This window comes from Mustela lutreola, chromosome 14, assembly GCF_030435805.1.
Source record: "Mustela lutreola isolate mMusLut2 chromosome 14, mMusLut2.pri, whole genome shotgun sequence".
Taxonomy (NCBI): domain Eukaryota; kingdom Metazoa; phylum Chordata; class Mammalia; order Carnivora; family Mustelidae; genus Mustela; species Mustela lutreola.
Window position 1 is genome coordinate 19,302,801 of NC_081303.1, and position 18,726 is coordinate 19,321,526.

Sequence of the window (18,726 nt, forward strand, 5' to 3'; positions counted from 1 at the left end):
AGATGGGGAAGGATTAGAGAGGTAGGGCTGGAGCCAGAGAAGACGGACATGGTGCTTTATTACACTCAATCCTTTTCATTATGGAAAATGCCGCAAGGTTGTGGGAAAGGTACCGGGTTACAGGAAACGGCTGTCATGGTTCAGTGCTGCGGGTGTCGGTGTCGAGTTTCAGGAATTGTCTGGAGAGATCAAAGGCAACCTCAGGGACTGAATGAATGTGGACAAATGGTGTCAGGCCACGGGGACCAGGGGAGCAGTGTTAGGTGATGGGTTGGAAAGGAAGCTAGGTCTGCTGAGTGTGGGAGAGCCACGTGAGGGTCAGGGTCGTGGCAGGTTTAGAGTTGGTACTAGGGCAAAGGTGAATGCCAGTGCTCTGACACTTTGGGGAAAGCTTTGGAAAGGAAGGTTCTGGTTACGGGAGCTCTGCCTCCACGCATCACCCCTGGTACAGGAAGTGGATCATTCTACCCTCCTCTCTTCTCTGCCCTCCCTGCTTCCTCTGCCTCCCAGGAGACTGTTACTCGGGGGATGAAAACCTTGACATTGAGTGCGCCGACTGCCCCATTGGTTTCTACAACGATCCACACGACCCCCGCAGCTGCAAGCCGTGTCCGTGCCACAATGGGTTCAGCTGCTCTGTCATGCCCGAGACAGAGGAGGTGGTGTGCAATAACTGTCCCCAGGGCGTCACCGGTAAGGCCCCCGGCCTACTGCCTCTGTGCCATGAATTCTCAGGAATGGCTGCTAGTCCACACAGTCTCTAGGAAATTCTGATGACTCCGGGTCACTGTAGATGGGCTCATTCGAAAGACGGGGATGCGCTGGAGAGGTGCATTGAGGAAAGACAGGGTGTGGCTCGTAGGGGATGTACAAATGGTTAACGCTGGTGTAGATTTGTAATTAGGAGATAAAGTTTTCAGCTAAGGGGTGCCTGGGTGGCTCAGTGGGTTAAAGCCTCTGCCTTTGGCTCAGGTCATGATCCCAGGGTCCTGGGATCGAGTCCCACATCTGGCTCTCTGCTCACAGGGAGCCTGCTTCCTCCTCTCTCTCTGCCTGCCTCCCTGCCTGCTTGTGATCTCTGTCAAATAAATAAATATTTTTTAAAAAAAGTTTTCAGATAAGATACATGGTTTATTTTATTTTATCTTATTTTTAAAAAGATTTTATTTATTTGAGGGATAAGCAGAGATAGTGAGAGAGACCTTGAGTAGGGACGAGAGGGAAAACAGTCTCCTGCCGAGCAGAGAGCCTGCTGCGGGACTGGATCCCAGGACCCTGGGATCATGACCTAAGCCGAAGGCAGACGATTCACTGACTGAGCTACCCAGGCGCCCCAAAATATGTGGTTTAACTAAGTTTTAGAAAATGATCCAAGGTATAGAAGGGAAACGTAGTGACATTTTAAATGTTACACCTCTCTCTTGGGGCGCCTGGCTGGGTGTCCGTAGGACATGCAACTCTGGGGCTTGGGGTTGTGGGTTTGAGCCCCACACTGGGTGTGGAGATTACTTTAAAAAAATAAAAAATTAAAAGAGTCAATGTCACATCTCGCTGCTGGTCAGTCTGAAAGAAGTTAATTCTTTAACACTAGCCTCAGTGGTACTGCTGCTATAAATCTGACTTTTCCCCGACTGTCTAGTTAACCGATAGGAAGCCTCTGAGTAGGGATGCTGTGTTCTAACATCTGGGGCCACCATGCAGTGAAAAGAGCCTAGCCCTTGCCCTGAGCACCTGCCCCTGAGGCTATTGTTCTGGAGCCCCGGGTGACCAGTGGGTGACCCGTGTCCCCATGCCGGCTCTTGCTGCCCGTGGGTGACCACTCAGGCTTGGGCATTTGTTCCTTCCAGGCGCCCGCTGTGAGCTCTGTGCCGACGGCTACTTTGGGGACCCCTTCGGGGAGCGTGGCCCGGTGAGGCCTTGTCAGCCCTGTCAGTGCAACAACAATGTGGACCCCGGGGCCTCCGGGAACTGCGACCGCCTGACCGGCAGGTGTCTCAAGTGCATCCACAACACAGCGGGTGTCCACTGTGACCGGTGCAAAGCAGGCTACTTCGGGGACCCGTTGGCTGCCAACCCAGAGGACAAGTGTCGAGGTAGGAGTGCTTCTCCAGACTGGTCGGACAGGTGGGGGGGGTGTGCGTGCACGTACATGTGAGCTTGCTAGTGTGCACACAGGGAAGAACACACCGGTCAGCGAGGCCAGCTGTGGGTGAGAGGAAGCCGCTTTGGTTTCTCCGACCAGTGGGCCCACGAACGGTCTGGACTTTCACCTGTCAAAGGCTTTAAGACCCCTTCAGCAGGATTCTGGAAGACAGAGCTGGAGGATGTTGGGCGGGTTAAAGCTGGGGGGCTGGGGGGGAGTGGAGAAGGTCAAGTTTACATCCTGAGCACAGGAGGAGATGAAACGGAGCCCGGCCATCCGCCTCCGTCGGGGGCTGGCAGGCAGGGACGCTGCTGAGCTTGTTAGAGGACAGCCGTGAACGGTGCAAGACTGAGTCTGAACAAAAGCGGGGGGCGTTGGAGGGGTGGGCGCCGTTTAAGAGACCCTCTCAGGAAGTCAGTGTAACTGAGGGCAACGAAGGTACCAGTTCCGAGTCCAACTAACGAGACTTGGCTTCAGAGCCACAGCTCTCCGGGCGCGTTCCTCCGGCTGCTTCAGATCAAAGCACGAATGTGCACATCGGTCCTCCTGCTCGACCCTTCTATCAAGCCTCTGTCCATGTTACATCCCGGAGGCAGGTTTAGCTCTAGGCAAGTTCACATTCAGTTCTAGGGCGCTGGCCTGCCCCACAAAATCATCCCCCGGTCACAAAGGTCCCAGACCAGCCCTGGTGCCCAGACCTCCACAGCTTGTTTATTATAACAGAGCCCGAGGGGGCCTCTGGGCACCCAGACAGGAGGGCTCCTGGTTCCCCAGGAGGTCCGCAGGGAGTCAGCATCTCCCACTCACCCCAGAATCCCCAGCCCTGGAAATGCCTCAGGACTTCCGTGCAACCTGAGGCTTCCACCCTGCAGCACGAATCCCCCCGCCCCAATCCCAACCTGTGGGTTAGCTCCGATGTGCTAGAAAGTGCCCCGTGACCGGAAGAGCCCACATGCTAGGAGCAGTACTGAGTTCCTGTCTAGCTTTTTACCACACCCGTCATATTGCACTGGTTATGCCGCTTCATCTCTCCGAGCTTTTTTCATAGGGATGAATAATATGTAACTCAAAGTGGTTGCAAATATAAAATAGCATCTGGGAAGTACACTGTCAAGAACACTAGCTCTAAGGTGCTGGTAATGGAGATCTCACTGGCTTTAGACCATACATTCCTTCACTTCACTATCTGTTGGCAAGCTCCTACCAGGGACCCCACGTGGGGCTACAGACTGAGGCTGTAAGTTAGTTCCAGCCCCCAGAGAGACTGTATGCTAATAAGGAAGACACACAAGTGTGAAAGCAATAATGACCGTATACTTCGACATGTGATCATATCACCGTGTGCCAAGTGTTTTATGAGCGCCGTAGAGCAGCCCAGAGGGTCACTGTCCACTGTACATCCTCAGCTCCTAGAACAGTGTGGCACATGGCAGGTATGCAATCAATATTAATGCATAAAGGCACTGCTCTTTTTCCTGTGTTTCCTACGTCAAAGGTAGCAGAGCAAGAGGAAAAGAGCAATGCCTCTTTCCAAGGTCTCATTCTGGCTTGCCATTGACTTGCTGTGTGACTCGGATAGATTGCTCCACCTCTCTGAGCTCATAGTCCTCATCTGTAAAATAAGGGGAGATGACATCCGGCATGTAAGAGGCCCAGAGGATATGTTGTTTCCCTTTGGAGCAAAGCTATAGAGTGCCTACAGAATATCCAACAGGCTCACAATTTAATGGGAGGAAAAAAAAAAAATAAGTGCTACCAGAAAGCGTGGACTGTCGGAAGAGCCCTTTATCCACAGCCACAGCAAACAAACTTCTAGATGATTCCTAAGATCTGTCTGTATTAGAAATGCGCTCGGAGACACAGGCAAGAGATGTACCTAGCCCAGTGTGAACTGACAAGGGCAAAGAAGGACTCTTCGCCATTGGGGATTTGAACTTCTTCCCTTTATCTTTGCTACATCTCCAGTTTCTAGAACTAGCTTGATAGGAATGCTTTCTGTTTGTCCGTCTTTTGTCTCTAGCTTGCAACTGCAATCCAGCGGGCTCCGAGCCTGGGGAGTGTAGAAATGATGGCAGCTGTGTTTGCAAGCCCGGATTTGGCGGCCTCAACTGTGAACACGCGGCACTAACCAGCTGTCCCGCTTGCTATAATCAAGTGAAGACTCAGGTGTGCCTTCTACCCAACCCTCAGCCCCATGAGTAAAATCGTTAGGTGTCTACTAGCTGCGTCCGTCACAAATCTGGGACCCTCCGAGTCTCCCAGGGATCAGGGTGGAGGTTACTATTTCTTTCTTTTAAAATTGCCGTATTAAAAAAAATTTCCGTGCAGTCATAATAATGCTACAGGTTTTGGGTCTTATATGCACCATCTTCAAGATCCCTTTTGCAGATACTGTCTCATTTGGTTCTCTTGAGGATTTAGTCAATTTGCGAGACAGTATTTTGATGTCACTCCCTGAGCAAAGCCGCTACAAACATTTGCAATTTTTCCATCACGTGGCCACGTGGAACCAAGAGTCCCACCCAGAATTCTCTGGTTCCACCTGGCCCCGTGACGGAAAAATTGCAAATGTTTGTGGAGACTGCTCAGCTCAGTACCCTTTCCACTTACAACATGCCACTTCCTAGCTGCATTTTTTCCAAGAGATTTCTAAAACAAATGAAGAAAAACATAAATACGGAGACGATATGAGGAGTCCAGAAGGTGTCAAGGCTGCTCAAACAAGACTAGCCTCCAGAAGTTTCTCATTCACGTTCCAGAGAAGAATGAAACTGATGTTGTTGTTAATTATTCTTTATTAGTTTGCTGGGGTGGAGGGTGGAGGAAGAAAAGGCCCAAACAGAACCCCAAAGGTAGAAAAAACTCAACTTGTTTGGTTTTTCTCATTTATCTCTTTAGCCTGCCCTCTGTCGTATTTTCTTCGTTCCGGACACTGTTCCAAGTACTATCCCAATACTAGCTCACTTTGTCCAAGTAATAACTATGAGATATTATGATTATCCCCATCTCATGGGTAATGAAAGTGACTTGCGTAAGGTCATGCTGATGGCTAATGAGTAGTGGGGCCAGGATTCAAACTCGGCGGATCTAGGCTCTCATGCCTTTAACGATTGTCATGTGCCAAGCATCTCTGGGTTTTAAGCTCTTCTCTCCTGAGTTCCTGCTATCAGACTGTGATCACCCTCTGTTCTGATCCTCTTTCCTATGTGGTTTCAGATGGACCAGTTTCTGCAGCAGCTCCAGAGCCTGGAGGCCCTGGTCTCCAGGGCTCAGGGTGGCGGCGGAGCGGTGCCCAGCCCAGAGCTGGAAGGCAGGATGCGACAGGCTGAGCAGGCCTTGCGGGACCTTCTGAGAGAAGCCCAGATCACAGAAGGTGATGAAAGGAATTTATAATCTTCTGTTGGGTATCAGTTCAGGGGGTGTCTTTGTCCAGCACTTGCAGAGATCAAAGGACCGTCTCTGACTCTCCTGGGACCCGTGTGATGGCGATAAGAGTGTGGCCGCCTGCATTCACTGACTGGGCTGTCACCCTTTTGCCATTAGCCAGTCGAAGTCACTCGTCCAACCCTCCCGCCTATCGATTCCCCGCGCTGGCTCGGAAAGGGCTCATCCTCCTTTTCCTTCTTGGTACCAGGGGCTAGTAAATCTCTCGGTCTCCAGCTGGCCAAGGCAAGGAGCCAAGGGAGCAGCTACCGGAACCGCCTCAACGACCTCAAGACGGCCGTGGAAAGAATCCGGGCCCTGGGCAGTCAGTATGAGAACCGAGTTCAGGATACGCGCAGCCTGCTCACGCAGACGCACCGGAGCCTGCAGGAGAGCGAGGCCTCCCTGAGAAACACCGTAGGTGCCCCCGGGTTCCGGGTACTGAGGAGCGCGGCCGCATCGGGAGACCCGCCTGCGGTCGCTGACCTTTCTCGGTCTCTCCGGTAGAGACTGGACTTCTCTTCCTTGAAACGTCTGTTCCGTCTCTCTCGTACCTGTTCTTCGTGTTCTTGGGTTTTCTGCAATTTCCCATTTTACTGCATTTCTGTTCTTCCCAGCGCGTTTCTTGCGAACCATAACCTCATGTTGGCCGCCTTTCCTCCCCCTTCCTGCTGCGTATCTCCTCGCTTCTGAGCTCCGAGCGGGCAGGATTTGGTTCTACTCATGTGTGTGTTCTCGGCTCCCAGCCTGGTATGTGGCTGTGACACGTGTTTGCTGCATGAGCGAAGGAACAGACCAACACATGCACAAATGAAGCGGGAGGGATGGTGGGAAGAGGAAGGAATCCAGTGAAGACAGGATTCTGAAAAGGGGAAAAAATTGCTGCCAGGCTGATTGTTCTTAATGATGTCATTCGTAGCGTGGTAGCAGGGCGAGATCTGAGTGAGCGCTCGTCTCTTTTTCAGTAAAGAAGCCGATGGCGACAGTAATGTGAGTGGGTGTGTAGAAGACAGATAAAGGAAACTGGAAGACAGTCAGATATTATGCTGATGAAATGAAGGATTGAAAGAATGTCCCTTATTACAAAAATAATGTTTGTTGTAGAGAACTTGGAAAATAAATAAAAATTCCCTGGGATCCCGTTATTAGGAAATAAACATCATCCAAACTTAGTCCATTTTGTTAGAATAGAATACATATGAATAGAATACATATGAATTCTTTAAATACATATGAAAATACTACTAGCGTGTATGTATTTTTAAATGACTATGTCTATTTACAGAAGCTTTTTAAAGTTGGATTTTTACCTTATTCTTTTTTTTTTAAAGATTTATTTATTTATTTGAGAGGGAGAGAGCTAGCAAGAGGAAGGGCTGAGGGAGACAGGGAAAGAATCTCAGGCAGACCCCCGCAGACTGGGGAGCCCCCCCATAGGCTCAGTCTCACAGCCCTGAGATCCTGACCTGAGATACCTACTCCGGGGCTGAGTGCAAAGCTTTAACCAAGTCTCCTCTTTCCGCAGAACATTCCTCCCCCAGAGCGCTACGTGGGGCCAAATGGTTTTAAAAGCCTGGCCCAGGAGGCCACAAGACTGGCAGATAGGTAAGTGGACCCCTGCTTCAGACTATCTCTGCAAGGCCAGACTTGAACAAGACCGTAGGGTATTCAGGACCTAAGCAGCATATCATTACCTCCAGGACCTTTGCAGCCATTTCCTTGCTTTGAAGCCTTTTTTTTTTTTTTTTTTTTTAACCTCTTGGCTTTTAGCCTATGTGAGTATGTGAGTGGCCACTGGGCATGGTCACTTGGCAAGTGTCTGGGGTGGGGGTGTTTTTTAACTCGGATTTTTCTATGACTCACAGTATGGCTCTGCTGTGTGTCAGATGGGATTTTTCGGGCCCTGTGAAATGAATCAGCCTCTGGAAAAGAACATTCTGCAGCTTTGAGGGACTCCCAGGCTCCAACATGGAGCCTGGGAACAAGTAGCAACCCGTTGTTTGCTAGCCTGTGGGGGCCAAGGCGGCAGAGAAGGAACCTCCTCCCCAAAACCGGCTCTGCAGAGCCCCAGTGGTAACTGGCAGCTCCCTAGTCCTTGCCTGACTGTAAATCCCACCATGGAGAAGAGGTTGGCTCCCAGCAGGGTGACGGGCTCTGCTAATCCCACATGGAATTCAGTCAGTGAAGGAGGCGGATTTGTGTTTCGTGGAATAAACTGCCTCCTGAGTTTGTTTTTGGTTGCTGTGTTGTTTTTTGTTTTTATCACTTCGTAAGCATTTGGGTGACCTTCATGGACAGGCTCTGTTCCCCCTGGTGGTGGACCCAATGTAGGGTTGCAGCAAAAGTGAAGGGGAGGCTGGGTCCTGGACGAAATAAGACCTAGGGGTTTCTCCCGGCACAAAAGACCTTATAAATGCAATACTTCGTCCCCCTGAGACTGCTCACACCCGTCTCCCCGCCCCACGTCCTGCTCCCTCGGGATACCCTATAGACCGAAAGTTCACGAGCTAGGATCTAAGACAAGAGCTCCATCTCCAGAACACCTCCTGCTTCCTGACAGCTCCTCTAATTCCGTCCAGTCTGGGTCAATTCTGTTTGGCCTTTCTTGGCAATCCAGTTCCCCGTACTCTCTCTTCCTTCTGACCAAAGACCTAAAGGAAGACCTTTGCTAAGAAAACTCAAATTCTTTGTTTTGAATCCTTTCAGCCATGTTGGGTCAGCCAGTGACATGGAGCGGCTGGTCAGGGAAACCCAGGATGACCTCAAACAGGCGCTGTCGCTGGCCCACAACGCCCTGCGGGAAGGAGGCAGAGGCAGCCTGGACGGCTCCGCGGTGCAAGGGCTCATGGGAAAGTATGTTTGACGGGTTCTCGCATGTGCCAAGCTAGTCCTCATCTGCCTGCAGAGCACAGGCCATGTCTGAGGGGCACCGTGCTTCCTTTAAAGAAATCAGTCCTAAGGGACGAGAGAACGAGATTGTTAATCTCGGGGAAGGGACATGTCTTTATGTCTGGAAGAAGGAAAGACTGAGTAAAACTTGGGTTTTGACCGAGAGATTGCAGTGCTTGGAGAAGTGGTGGTTGGAGGATGTGAGTAAATCCATCTGACAAAAGGAAGCATGTGGGAAGAATATATGATCAAGGATTATCTGCATCCTTCAGACCCAACCTGAATATACTTTAAGGCTTATGTTTAGCTTGTGGAGAGGGACGCATATCTGGCACAAAACCTCATTTCGGTTCTTCTGATAACTGCAGCGACATACTTTTTACCCAACAGGATGAATGCTTTTAATAATAATAATAATTTTTAAAAAACAGTCGTTCCTCCAAGTTCTCTTTTTGCCTGCCCTGCAGGTTGGAGAAGGCCAAGTCCCTGGCCCAGCGACTGTCGGGGGAGGCCACTCAAACTGACGTTGAAGCAGATAGGTCTTACCAGCACAGTCTTCGCCTTCTCAATGCCGTGTCTCAGCTGCCAGGAGTCAGTGATCAGTCTTTTCAGGTAAGGGCATGTAGTGATGCACTGGATGGACAGAAGAAGGGCCACATACCTGCTTCTCTGGGCGGGGGGGCGGGGAGGGTTCCATACTATGGTTCAGTCCTTTAGCTTTTCCTCCACGGGACCCTTTTATGTTAGATTAGGAAGAATATTCTTCTTGTTAACAATTTCCTTGTTCTGAAACTCCATTCTTTGCCTCCGAAAAAGCCTTAGCCCACATCCTGAACCTATTAGTGGATAACAATTTTATATCTCCTCCTTAGTTTTGGGGACTACTGAAACTTGTGGGAAATTATTCAAGCTAAAGCTTGGTATTTACATTTAGGTCCGAACTACAGTACATTTCTATGTACAGCCATTCGGAAGACTTCCGTTCTTCTCAGAAGTTTTACATTGTTTCTGAGGTTCATTTCTTTAACTATCAGAAACTTACTAGATTAAGAAGATGCAGCTTTCTAACCACACAAAAAGCACTCACAGTGATTCCCACAAAAATGTTTCCACGCATGTATAAGCCAACATGTAAAATTTTAAAAGAGAGAGAGACGCTTGGGGAAACTGCCGTCTGACTATCGATAGGCACTTTCTTTCATTTCTGTTAGGTTTTATGTTGGGATTGCTGTTTTCAAACAGTGACACCAGCTCCTAAGAAAGCTGGTGTGGCAACTGCTGGGCAGCAAGTCTGACTCCTGCATTTCTTTGGACTTACAGCTAGAAGTGAAGAAGTTCGAACAAAAAACTGGTGCTCTCTCAAGCCTGGTGACTCGGCATATGGATGAGTTCAAGCATGTGCAAAGCAGTCTGGGAAACTGGGAAGAAGAAACCCAGCAGCTCTTACAGAATGGAAAGAATGGGAGACAGGTATCCTTTTTTTAACTCACTCACTCCACAAACAGGGAGTGGATGCGTACCGTATGAATGAATATGGCAAGAGGCCATCAGTACACAACCATAGAAAACTCTCTGAAGGGCTCAGTACTCAGTGGAGTAACTGAGATGCGGACAGCTTGATCTAATAAGTTCTGGTCCCGCCCACTGAATCTGCCCTCAACCTAGGAATAGGACTCAGGCCTCTGGAGTTCAGTTGTGCTCCAGCTTCTTCTACTAGCTTGGCTTTAGGAAGTATACAGAGTATAAAATTATTTGCAGGGACTCCTGGGTGGCTCAGTGGGTTAAAGCCTCTGCCTTCGGCTCAGGTAGCGATCTCAGGATCCTGGGATTGAGCCCCGCATCGGGCTCTCTGCTCAGCAGGGAGCCTGCTTCCTCCTCTCTCTTTGCCAGCTTCTCTGCCTACTTGTGATCTCTGTCTGTCAAATAAATAAATAAAATCTTTAAAAAAAATTGTTTACAAAACTGCACTTGTCCTTGATAGTGGACTTGAGTTTGAGACTGTTCTGTATACAGGCTGTGCCGTTGGGTTATAGAGCTTGCTCCGTCCGGGATTGTGGAGGGCTTTGCGACAGCACCCCTAGACCGTCTGGGGAATCACAGCACTCTGTTGTCGCGAAGAGAAATGTGTCTGAGTCATTCTGCCAACTGGAATGGTCTTCCTGAGTATGTGTTACATTTACTCTAATCTTACTCTGTCTGCCTGTTTACAGACATCAGATCAGCTGCTTTCCCGGGCCAACCTTGCTAAAAGCAGGGCCCAAGAAGCACTAAGTATGGGCAATGCCACTTTTTATGAAGTTGAGAACATCCTGAAAAACCTCCGAGGTAAGCATTTCATGGTTCAGGTTGCTTAATATGTTAAAGGAATAACCACAACTTTATTTTGAATCTCTGTGTATTTCTTGAAATGATAGCTACATTGGGATAGTTACAGACACTTAATAAGTATCTTCCTAAAGAAAGAAATTGTATTAACATTTGATTGTATTAACATTTAGCTCGATGTCAGGAAGCTTGAGTTCTGATGGAACTTGGCTGGGCCGCATGACGGCTCTGAGCGCACTGTGTGACCTTAGGCCAGTCCCAGGCTTTCCAGACCCTAATGTCTTCTTCTTTAAAGAAAGAAGGTTGAGTTAAAGGATCTCTAAGGTCCTTCACAGATCCAGCATCCTACTACAGACAGTTTTCCTTTTCTCTGGTGGCCTGGTTGGTTCCAACGTAGAGTCAATGTGGTTTCTTTGTGGTGAAGATAGCGGAACTCTCAACAGCACCTGCATCCCAGGAAATGTGGGTCTGTGCCTTGCAGAGATTTGGTTACAATTTAGGTTTCTTCACTCAAGAACAAAAAAGAAGCATTTCTAAAGTCTTGGGATTTCTTACAGGAAGGTCCTCCCTACTATCCATTCTGTTCAACCTCCAGCTTCCATCACTGGCAGCTTTGGGTTCAAGGCTCTGGCTTGAAACTTTGGGCTTCAAAGAGTTTACCTATTTCTGATCTACTTTGGGGTCTTAGGTGGAGACCCAGGGCAGGCTGATTGTCAGTTTCTCTAAGCAACAATCTAATCATGGCCCTTTCAGTGCCTTCTTTAAGATGCTTTCTGCTAGGTGGCTCAGTCAACTAAGTGTCTGCCTTCAGCTCAGGTCATGATCCCAGGGTGCTGGGATCGAGTCCTGCATCTCCTGCATCAGGCTGTCTGCTCAGTGGGTTGGCTGCTTCTCCCTCTGCCTCTGCAGCATCCCTTGCTTGTGCTCTAGCTCACACACACTCTCTCTCTCTCTCCAACAAATAAATTATATATATATATATATAATATATATATATATATATTATATATATATATGGCAGTAACAGTCAAATCTTCTCACACTCTTGCCCCCAAGCAGTAATAACTCTCTTCCTGGGATTTTTCTTAAAAAGCCCCCATTCAATTTCATTCGTAAGTTTCATAAGTCACTTTGCATCTTCATGGCAACTTTTTCTTGTCTTCATTTCAGAGTTTGACCTGCAGGTCGAAGACAGAAAAGCAGAAGCAGAAGAGGCCATGAAGAGACTCCCCTACATCAGCCAGAAGGTCGAAGATGCCAGTGACAAGACCAAGCAAGCAGAGACAGCCCTGGGCGGTGCTGCCGCGGACGCCCAGAGGGCAAAGACCGCAGCCAGGGAGGCGCTGGAGATCACTGACAAGATAGAGCAGGTAAAGAGAAATTGAAATACAGGTTGGCACGAGCATCCACAAACGCAAGGGTCATATGGGAAAGGAGAGAGCTTCGGGGTTATTTTGACGCCTAGATCTCAGAATCCCGAGGAGTCCTCGGTCCATGGCAACACCAGAACCACTTACGTGCCCCTTTTGTGGGTTGATTCACGAGGCTGTCATGGACTGAGAGCTAGGGCCTTCATTTTCAGCTCCCTTTTTGGACAATACCAGGAGAGGAACCATCCAAGATTGTTTTTTTTTGTATCAACTCTTGCATGAGTTTCCTAGAGCACCTGTAACAAGGGACCACAGAGGAGATGGCTGGAAACAAGAGAAGTTTGTTCTCTCGCAGCTCTGGGGGCTAAAAGTCAGAAACCAAGATGTCAGCAGAGCCACAGCCCCTTGGAGGCTCTTGGATAGAAACCTTGCCTGCCTCTTCCTAGCTTCTGCTGGTGACGGTCACTCCTTAGTGCTCCTCGGTTTACAGCAGTGTCACTCCAATCTCTGCCTCTGTCATCACAGGGGGGTTTTCTCCCTGGGTATCTCTGACCCCTCTTGTGACAACACTGGTCATTTTGAATTAGGGGCTCCCTGGGCTCCAGTATAACCTTATCTTAAGTAATTGAATCTGCAACAACCTTACTTCCTAATCAGGTCATGTTCTGAAGTCCTGGGGTGTAGGACATCAGCATATCCTTTTGAGGACACCATTCAACCCCATAACAATAATCATCAGTGTTGGAGTCCAGATTATGAAATTCTGGAGTCCTGGTTCCCTTATGTCTATTTTCTATGTCTAAGCGTGGCGTGTTCATTTTTTCCCCTTCCACTACGTGCCAGCACTGTGCTTGGTGCTGGGAATATGAAGCTGAGAAAGACCCAGGCCTTCTCTTCAAGGAACACCCCGTGTAATGAGGGGAGGTAGACTAGATATCCTGCAACCCCCACGTGAAATGCTACAATACAGTCTGTGCTTCTCGGCTAGGAGAGAGCTTCGTAACTCTCATTTAGGCATGACTTCAAAATGCTTATGCAACTCTGGAAAGCCCGGAGGGAACTCTTTGTATCTGGACTATTTGACCTCACTCTTGGACCACGTAGTAATTTGCAAGAATGATTTCTAATTTTAAGTCCCTTGAGGGTAGAGACCAATTTCATGTGGCTCTCTTTATATAGCTTCTGGCACAGAGACACCTGCAATTTGATGTTTCGTAACAGCTTATGGGTGTAAAGGTATTGATAAACTTTGTCCTAATTAAAAGAAAAGTGACAGCTGTAGCCCATTCCTTCTCTGCACCTTGAACTCAGCTGTCTCTCAAGGATCCTAGAAAAGTTGCTTCAAAAGACTGTGGCAGCAAAGAACTACGACAGGAAGTGATGTGACTTTCTCACCCTCTGGGTTTTCCCAAATCGTTTTTATGGCATTCACTTTTTGATAAGCGTTGACCTGAGAGGAAATCAGCGTCTCACTGCTGATGCTCCTAGTCCCCACAGACATACCCCCACTTAATTCGTTGGAAGCAGAGCTTGGGCACGGGTGTGTCTCTGAGTCTGACTCTTGTTTGTCTAAATTACTGCATCGGGCTCTGGCTACAGCTGTTTATTTTTTCCTCTCTTTGTCCCTGGGATGTTTTTGTGCCTCACCCCTCGCTCTCCTCCCGTCCTGGCTCCCTTTCTTTTCCCAGGAGATAGGAAGTCTGAACTTGGAAGCCAATGTGACAGCAGATGGAGCCTTGGCCATGGAGAAGGGACTGGCCAGTCTGAAGGGTGAGGTGAGGGATGTGGACGGAGAGCTGGCGAGGAAGGAGCAAGAGTTTGACCTGGATACAGACGCAGTGCAGATGGTCAGTTCCCATCGTTCTCACGGGAGATTCTTTTAAACCTGCCAACATGAGAGACACCCTTTCAAGACTGCCTTGTATTTCTTTTTCTTTAGGTAATTACAGAAGCCCAAAGAGTTGACAACAGAGCCAAGAATGCTGGAGCTACGATCCAAGACACCCTCAACTCACTGGACAGCATCCTACACTTGATAAGTATGTGGGCTATGCCTAAGCTTCCAGCTGTGCTCCTAGCCCTGCTGAGCAGAAGCCATAGGGTACCCACAAGGGTATCGGAAATTTGCTTTATTTCTGGGCCAAGATGCTTCAGGCACACAACGTCACATTTTCTGGACTCGATTTTACCATCTAAAGATGGGTCACTGAGTACCTATTGCTCTTGGAGGTGAAGGTCTGTAGCTCAGAGATCTGGGTGCATTTAGGGAAGGTGCCTTGAAGCGCAAAGAGGTTGACCATGTCTCGCCCATCCCACAGCAGACTGTGGAGGAAGTATTCAACCTTCACAGCTCAAGAGAAGACGGGACAGTCTGACAGGCCTGCTAAGGGTTCTGACCTTGTTCCTGGGAAGCTCGTGGGCGGTTGTGGGCAGAGAAGTAACATCATCGCTGTAGTCTGCAGAAAGGCCACGAAGTGGAGGGTGGGAGTGAGTGGAGGAGCCTTGGTTAGGCAAAAGGTGGGGTGAAAGGGGGAAAGGTGGGAAGGAATGGAGGAGGCGGGTGACAGAGCCTGAGCCCTGAGGCGGTGGGGGTGGGGCGTGGGGGTGGGGGCAGATTCTCCCACAGCCTGTGAAGTCCAGAGTTACTTGCTGGTTCTGCTGTTTATCCCCAGCCAGCAGTTATACCTTGTTACAACCAGTTGTGGGAACTTGACCTGCCTGGTTAGGAGCCCAGAAGAAATGTAAAGGTTGTAGGTACCTGAGATACTGCAAAATTTTCAGACAAAATAGATTTGATGGCACAGGGCAGCCAGAATTCAGTTTTACAGAACCCCTCCCCTGGTGGGGGGGGGGAACGTGATGAGGATTAACAGGCTGGATGAGGGTTTGCCATCAGTTTTACCCATCCAGAAGACAGAGCTGAAGGCAGACGCTAAACAACTGAGCCCCCCAGGCACCGCCAGCTGAAGGACTTCAAAATCTGATTTTTCTGTGGAGTACCGTCCTCACTCACCTCGGGAGATAACACTGTTTTGTTAAACTGATGACTCTGCTTTGTGGTCCAATAAGCCCCAAAGAGTAAAGACCCTCTAAGGGTTAAAAACAACAACAACAACAACAAAAAAAAAAAAAAAAAAAAAAAAAAAAAAAAAAAAAAAAACCAAACCCTACTCCCCAGTGGAGATTTTAGCAGCGTTGTTTCAGTTCTGAAAAAAGTAATGAAACCAATAGGGCCTTTCAAGAGAAGCTGCGAGTGTGGGGAGTGGTTGGTGGGAATTGTGAAACATTTACCAGGCATCCGGGGCTCTGCCAGGTGTTCTCTGGTGTAATATCACTTACACCTTTGAAGGGTCTTTTGAGATGGGTTTTATTTATTTATTTTACTATTATTATTTTATCTCACGGAGCTGTCCACTGAGGCTCAGAGAGGTTGATCATGTCCCAGGAATCACATAGTAAACTGTGGAGGTGGGATTCGAAGTGAGATCCTTCGTGGCCAGTGCTCCTGCCCTTTCTGTGAGCAGCTTGGGCTGCCCCTCCGTGGACATGGTTGTTGTGTTCCCAAACTTCCTTAACTTTCTCGGCATGGCACAGACCGCCGCCTGCTGGTTCCGCCCTGCTCCTCGGAGAAGGACCAGTGCTCTGGATCTCCCTTTTTGTTATGCTGCTGTTCCTCCTATTGCACCCTGGAGTCCTGAGCCCGTCACCATGGCGTCACCCCAGGCTCCATAAAGCCGGGCGGGCCAGTGCGATCACTGCAGCTCAGATGTGGAGGCAGCCTGACCTTGAGTTTGAATTGACCAAAGGTCACACAGGCCCTATTCACATCATACAGGTCTGGCCAGGGGCCCTTCATGCTGACGTTAGTTTTAGATTGTGTGTGGGTAAAACATACCTGTACAAATACGACTGCATTTCATATGGGAAATAAACGAGCATCTAGCTGGATTCCCACGGACTCAGGCCAGAATGAAGTCTCGTGTCATTTCCAAACAGCTGGAATCTATCCTCCAAGTAGCAAAGCATACCTTGGCCTCTAGAAACCCAAAAGCCCAACCAGTCTCTAAAGGTCTTCTAATGGAAAATAGCAAGATATTTCCTAAGGGTAGTTCGGTAAACATAGTTGGGAGTTGGTCTTGATCTCAGGGTGAGCTGTATTGGGCAGACACCTTGGACGGTGTTCAGTCTCCTGTGACCTTCAGCCTTCATCCCTCAGAGCATGAACAGTGGGTACCAATGTGAAAGGAGAAATCCAAGCTTCCTGTTTCTTAACTATAGAGCTCAGAGGCTTGAACTGGGCTGTTCGTAACTTGTAACTAGGCTAGCACTCTCAGAATATTTTCTATATTATTCCCGATGCAAAATAAGTCTTTTTTATTTTATTTTATTTTAGATTGAAGTTTTTTATTTTAAGTAAACTCCACACCACCTTTGGGGCTTGAACTCACAACCCTGAGATCAACAGTCACATGCTTCACCACCTGAGCTAGGCAGATGCCCCTAGAAAAGCATGACATATGGTTTTCTCCGGGCCCACCACTTAAGGGTCTAGAGGGCCCACGCGTGTTCTAGGAGATCTAACCACAGCCCTTCTATGTTATCTCCTTTCTCATGCCCTCAAATAGGTCAGCCTGGCAGTGTGGATGAAGAGAAGTTGACCTTACTGGAGCAGAAGCTCTTCCGGGCCAAGGCTCAGATCAATAGCCAGCTGAGGCCGTTGATGGCAGAGCTGGAAGAGAGAGCCCGTCGGCAGCAGGGCCGCCTCCATGTGCTGGAGATGAGCATAGACGGGATTCTTGCTGACGTGAAGAACCTGGAGAACATCAGAGACAACCTTCCTCCGGGCTGCTACAACACGCAGGCTCTCGAGCAACAGTGAATCTGCTGTAGAGACTGCTCACGGAGGCTTTTGGGATACAGAACTCAAGAGCCACCTCCTGTGGCTAAGGGTGGGATGGAGAGACATTTGAGCATGTTGAATGGGCATGTTCAGGTCCACTGAACCTGACCCCATCCCCGAGAGCTTGGCCAGATCAACGTCTTCTTTCACCAGTGTGATACTGCTTGTTTCCTGATGCTGGGCAGTGGGCAGATAGCAATGGGTATGAGACTGGCCAAGGGCCTGGACCCTGAAGGGTGGACTGGATGGAAGGACAAGCCACACGGCCAGGTGTTTGCCTCAAGAGAGTCTCAGACTGAGTCCTGGAGTACGGACAGGTGCTGCTGGGCTCTAGTCGGCTTATTCTTCAGGTAATGTGACCAGAGGAAATTTTTTTTAACTTTGCCCACCCATACAATTCTTAATGTCTGAGCAGAGAGTGAAGCCCAGTCACACTGTGGCCAGTAAAATAATGTTGACTTATAGTGTCCAGTGCAAGCTTCTTGTTGACTGGAGTTCCTCCCACTTACCACCCAGTGTGTCAACATGTGTTCCACTTTCAAGCTGGAAGAAGTGACTAGTGATGGAGTGAGAGTCTATAAGGCTGGTCCAATTGGACCAATGGTGCCTGCTTGCGTCCTGCCACCTTTGAGTTCTTCTGGGACCTGGAAGTGACATCCTTTCTCTGATGATGCCATGACTCGTTAGAGACTACATTTTTATTAAAGCATTTCTGACCGGCTAAACAAACACTGGGAAGGTACTTACTTTTGGGTTTCAAAGTGATAGAGAAATTCAACTTGGGCATTGAAAGAAGTACAATTATATAGAAGAGTTATTAGTCCTAAATCAGTCCCACTTTTCAAACACTAAAAATTGTGTCTATGTGTTTTATTTTCTCACTCTCTCTCCCTATAGCAGAGAATGTTGCTATTCACACTGGAGCTGGGTAGACTCCATCCTCCTCCATCCATCCTTCCTTCCTTCCTTCCTTCCATCCATCCATCCATCCATCCATCCATCCTTGCAACATGTATTTATTGAGTACCTTCTGTGTGTCAGGCTGCGGTACAGTGGTGACGTAGTCTCTGCCCTCACAGAGTTGATTGCCTAGTAATGAAGACGAACACTAAAAAAATAAATTTAAACGTACAACTCTTGTTCAATAGAAGTGATTTTTATTGCAATAACCCCCTGGTTTGCAACCTCATTTCTCAACAGAACATATGTTGCAAGATACTCCCATGGGGGCAGTTGGGATTTGGCAAAGCCGGGATGGCTCTGGGTTGTGCACACTTCTCATTCCAGCTGTCCCTCCTCCCCTTTCCACACCTGATTGCAACAAACTGTTGAGTCATGACAATACCAATGGGAATTGCTGGAAAAACCAGAAATGATTCCATCCCGGGTTGGAAGATGTTGGTGCAGACTCGCCTTTGTACTTCCTTGGCTTTTCGTGGATTTGTTTTTGAATAAAGAATAATTCTTAGATGCCTGTGGTCAGTTTCTCATTTGTCAAACTTTAAGGTGGAGGTACCAAAGCATTGGAAACTAAAATGCCACAGAAACAGCAATGAGTCCTACCTAGAGTTCACATTTTTTGAACATCTTGCTTTGCCCTTTCCAACCATTAAAGCCTTTATGAGAGTTAATTGGTGCTATCTCCTAAGCATGAAGAAGGATTTATTTCTGTAACA

General features: G+C 48.5%; 1 protein-coding gene across 1 annotated transcript in view; it reads left to right on the plus strand.

Annotated features, from left to right (window-relative positions):
• Positions 1-18,520, plus strand: part of LAMC2 (laminin subunit gamma 2) — a 56,213-nt gene extending 37,693 nt beyond the window's left edge. The window contains exons 11-24 of the mRNA XM_059145198.1: positions 511-693; positions 1,848-2,093; positions 4,164-4,309; positions 5,360-5,516; positions 5,778-5,983; positions 7,092-7,171; positions 8,273-8,419; positions 8,923-9,067; positions 9,776-9,925; positions 10,666-10,780; positions 11,951-12,150; positions 13,839-13,997; positions 14,090-14,189; positions 16,776-18,520. Coding sequence (XP_059001181.1) covers positions 511-693; positions 1,848-2,093; positions 4,164-4,309; positions 5,360-5,516; positions 5,778-5,983; positions 7,092-7,171; positions 8,273-8,419; positions 8,923-9,067; positions 9,776-9,925; positions 10,666-10,780; positions 11,951-12,150; positions 13,839-13,997; positions 14,090-14,189; positions 16,776-17,029 — 2,288 coding nt within the window. The 3' untranslated portion in view covers positions 17,030-18,520. The remainder of the gene's footprint in view (positions 1-510; positions 694-1,847; positions 2,094-4,163; positions 4,310-5,359; positions 5,517-5,777; positions 5,984-7,091; positions 7,172-8,272; positions 8,420-8,922; positions 9,068-9,775; positions 9,926-10,665; positions 10,781-11,950; positions 12,151-13,838; positions 13,998-14,089; positions 14,190-16,775) is intronic.
• The last annotated feature ends 206 nt before the right edge of the window (positions 18,521-18,726 follow it).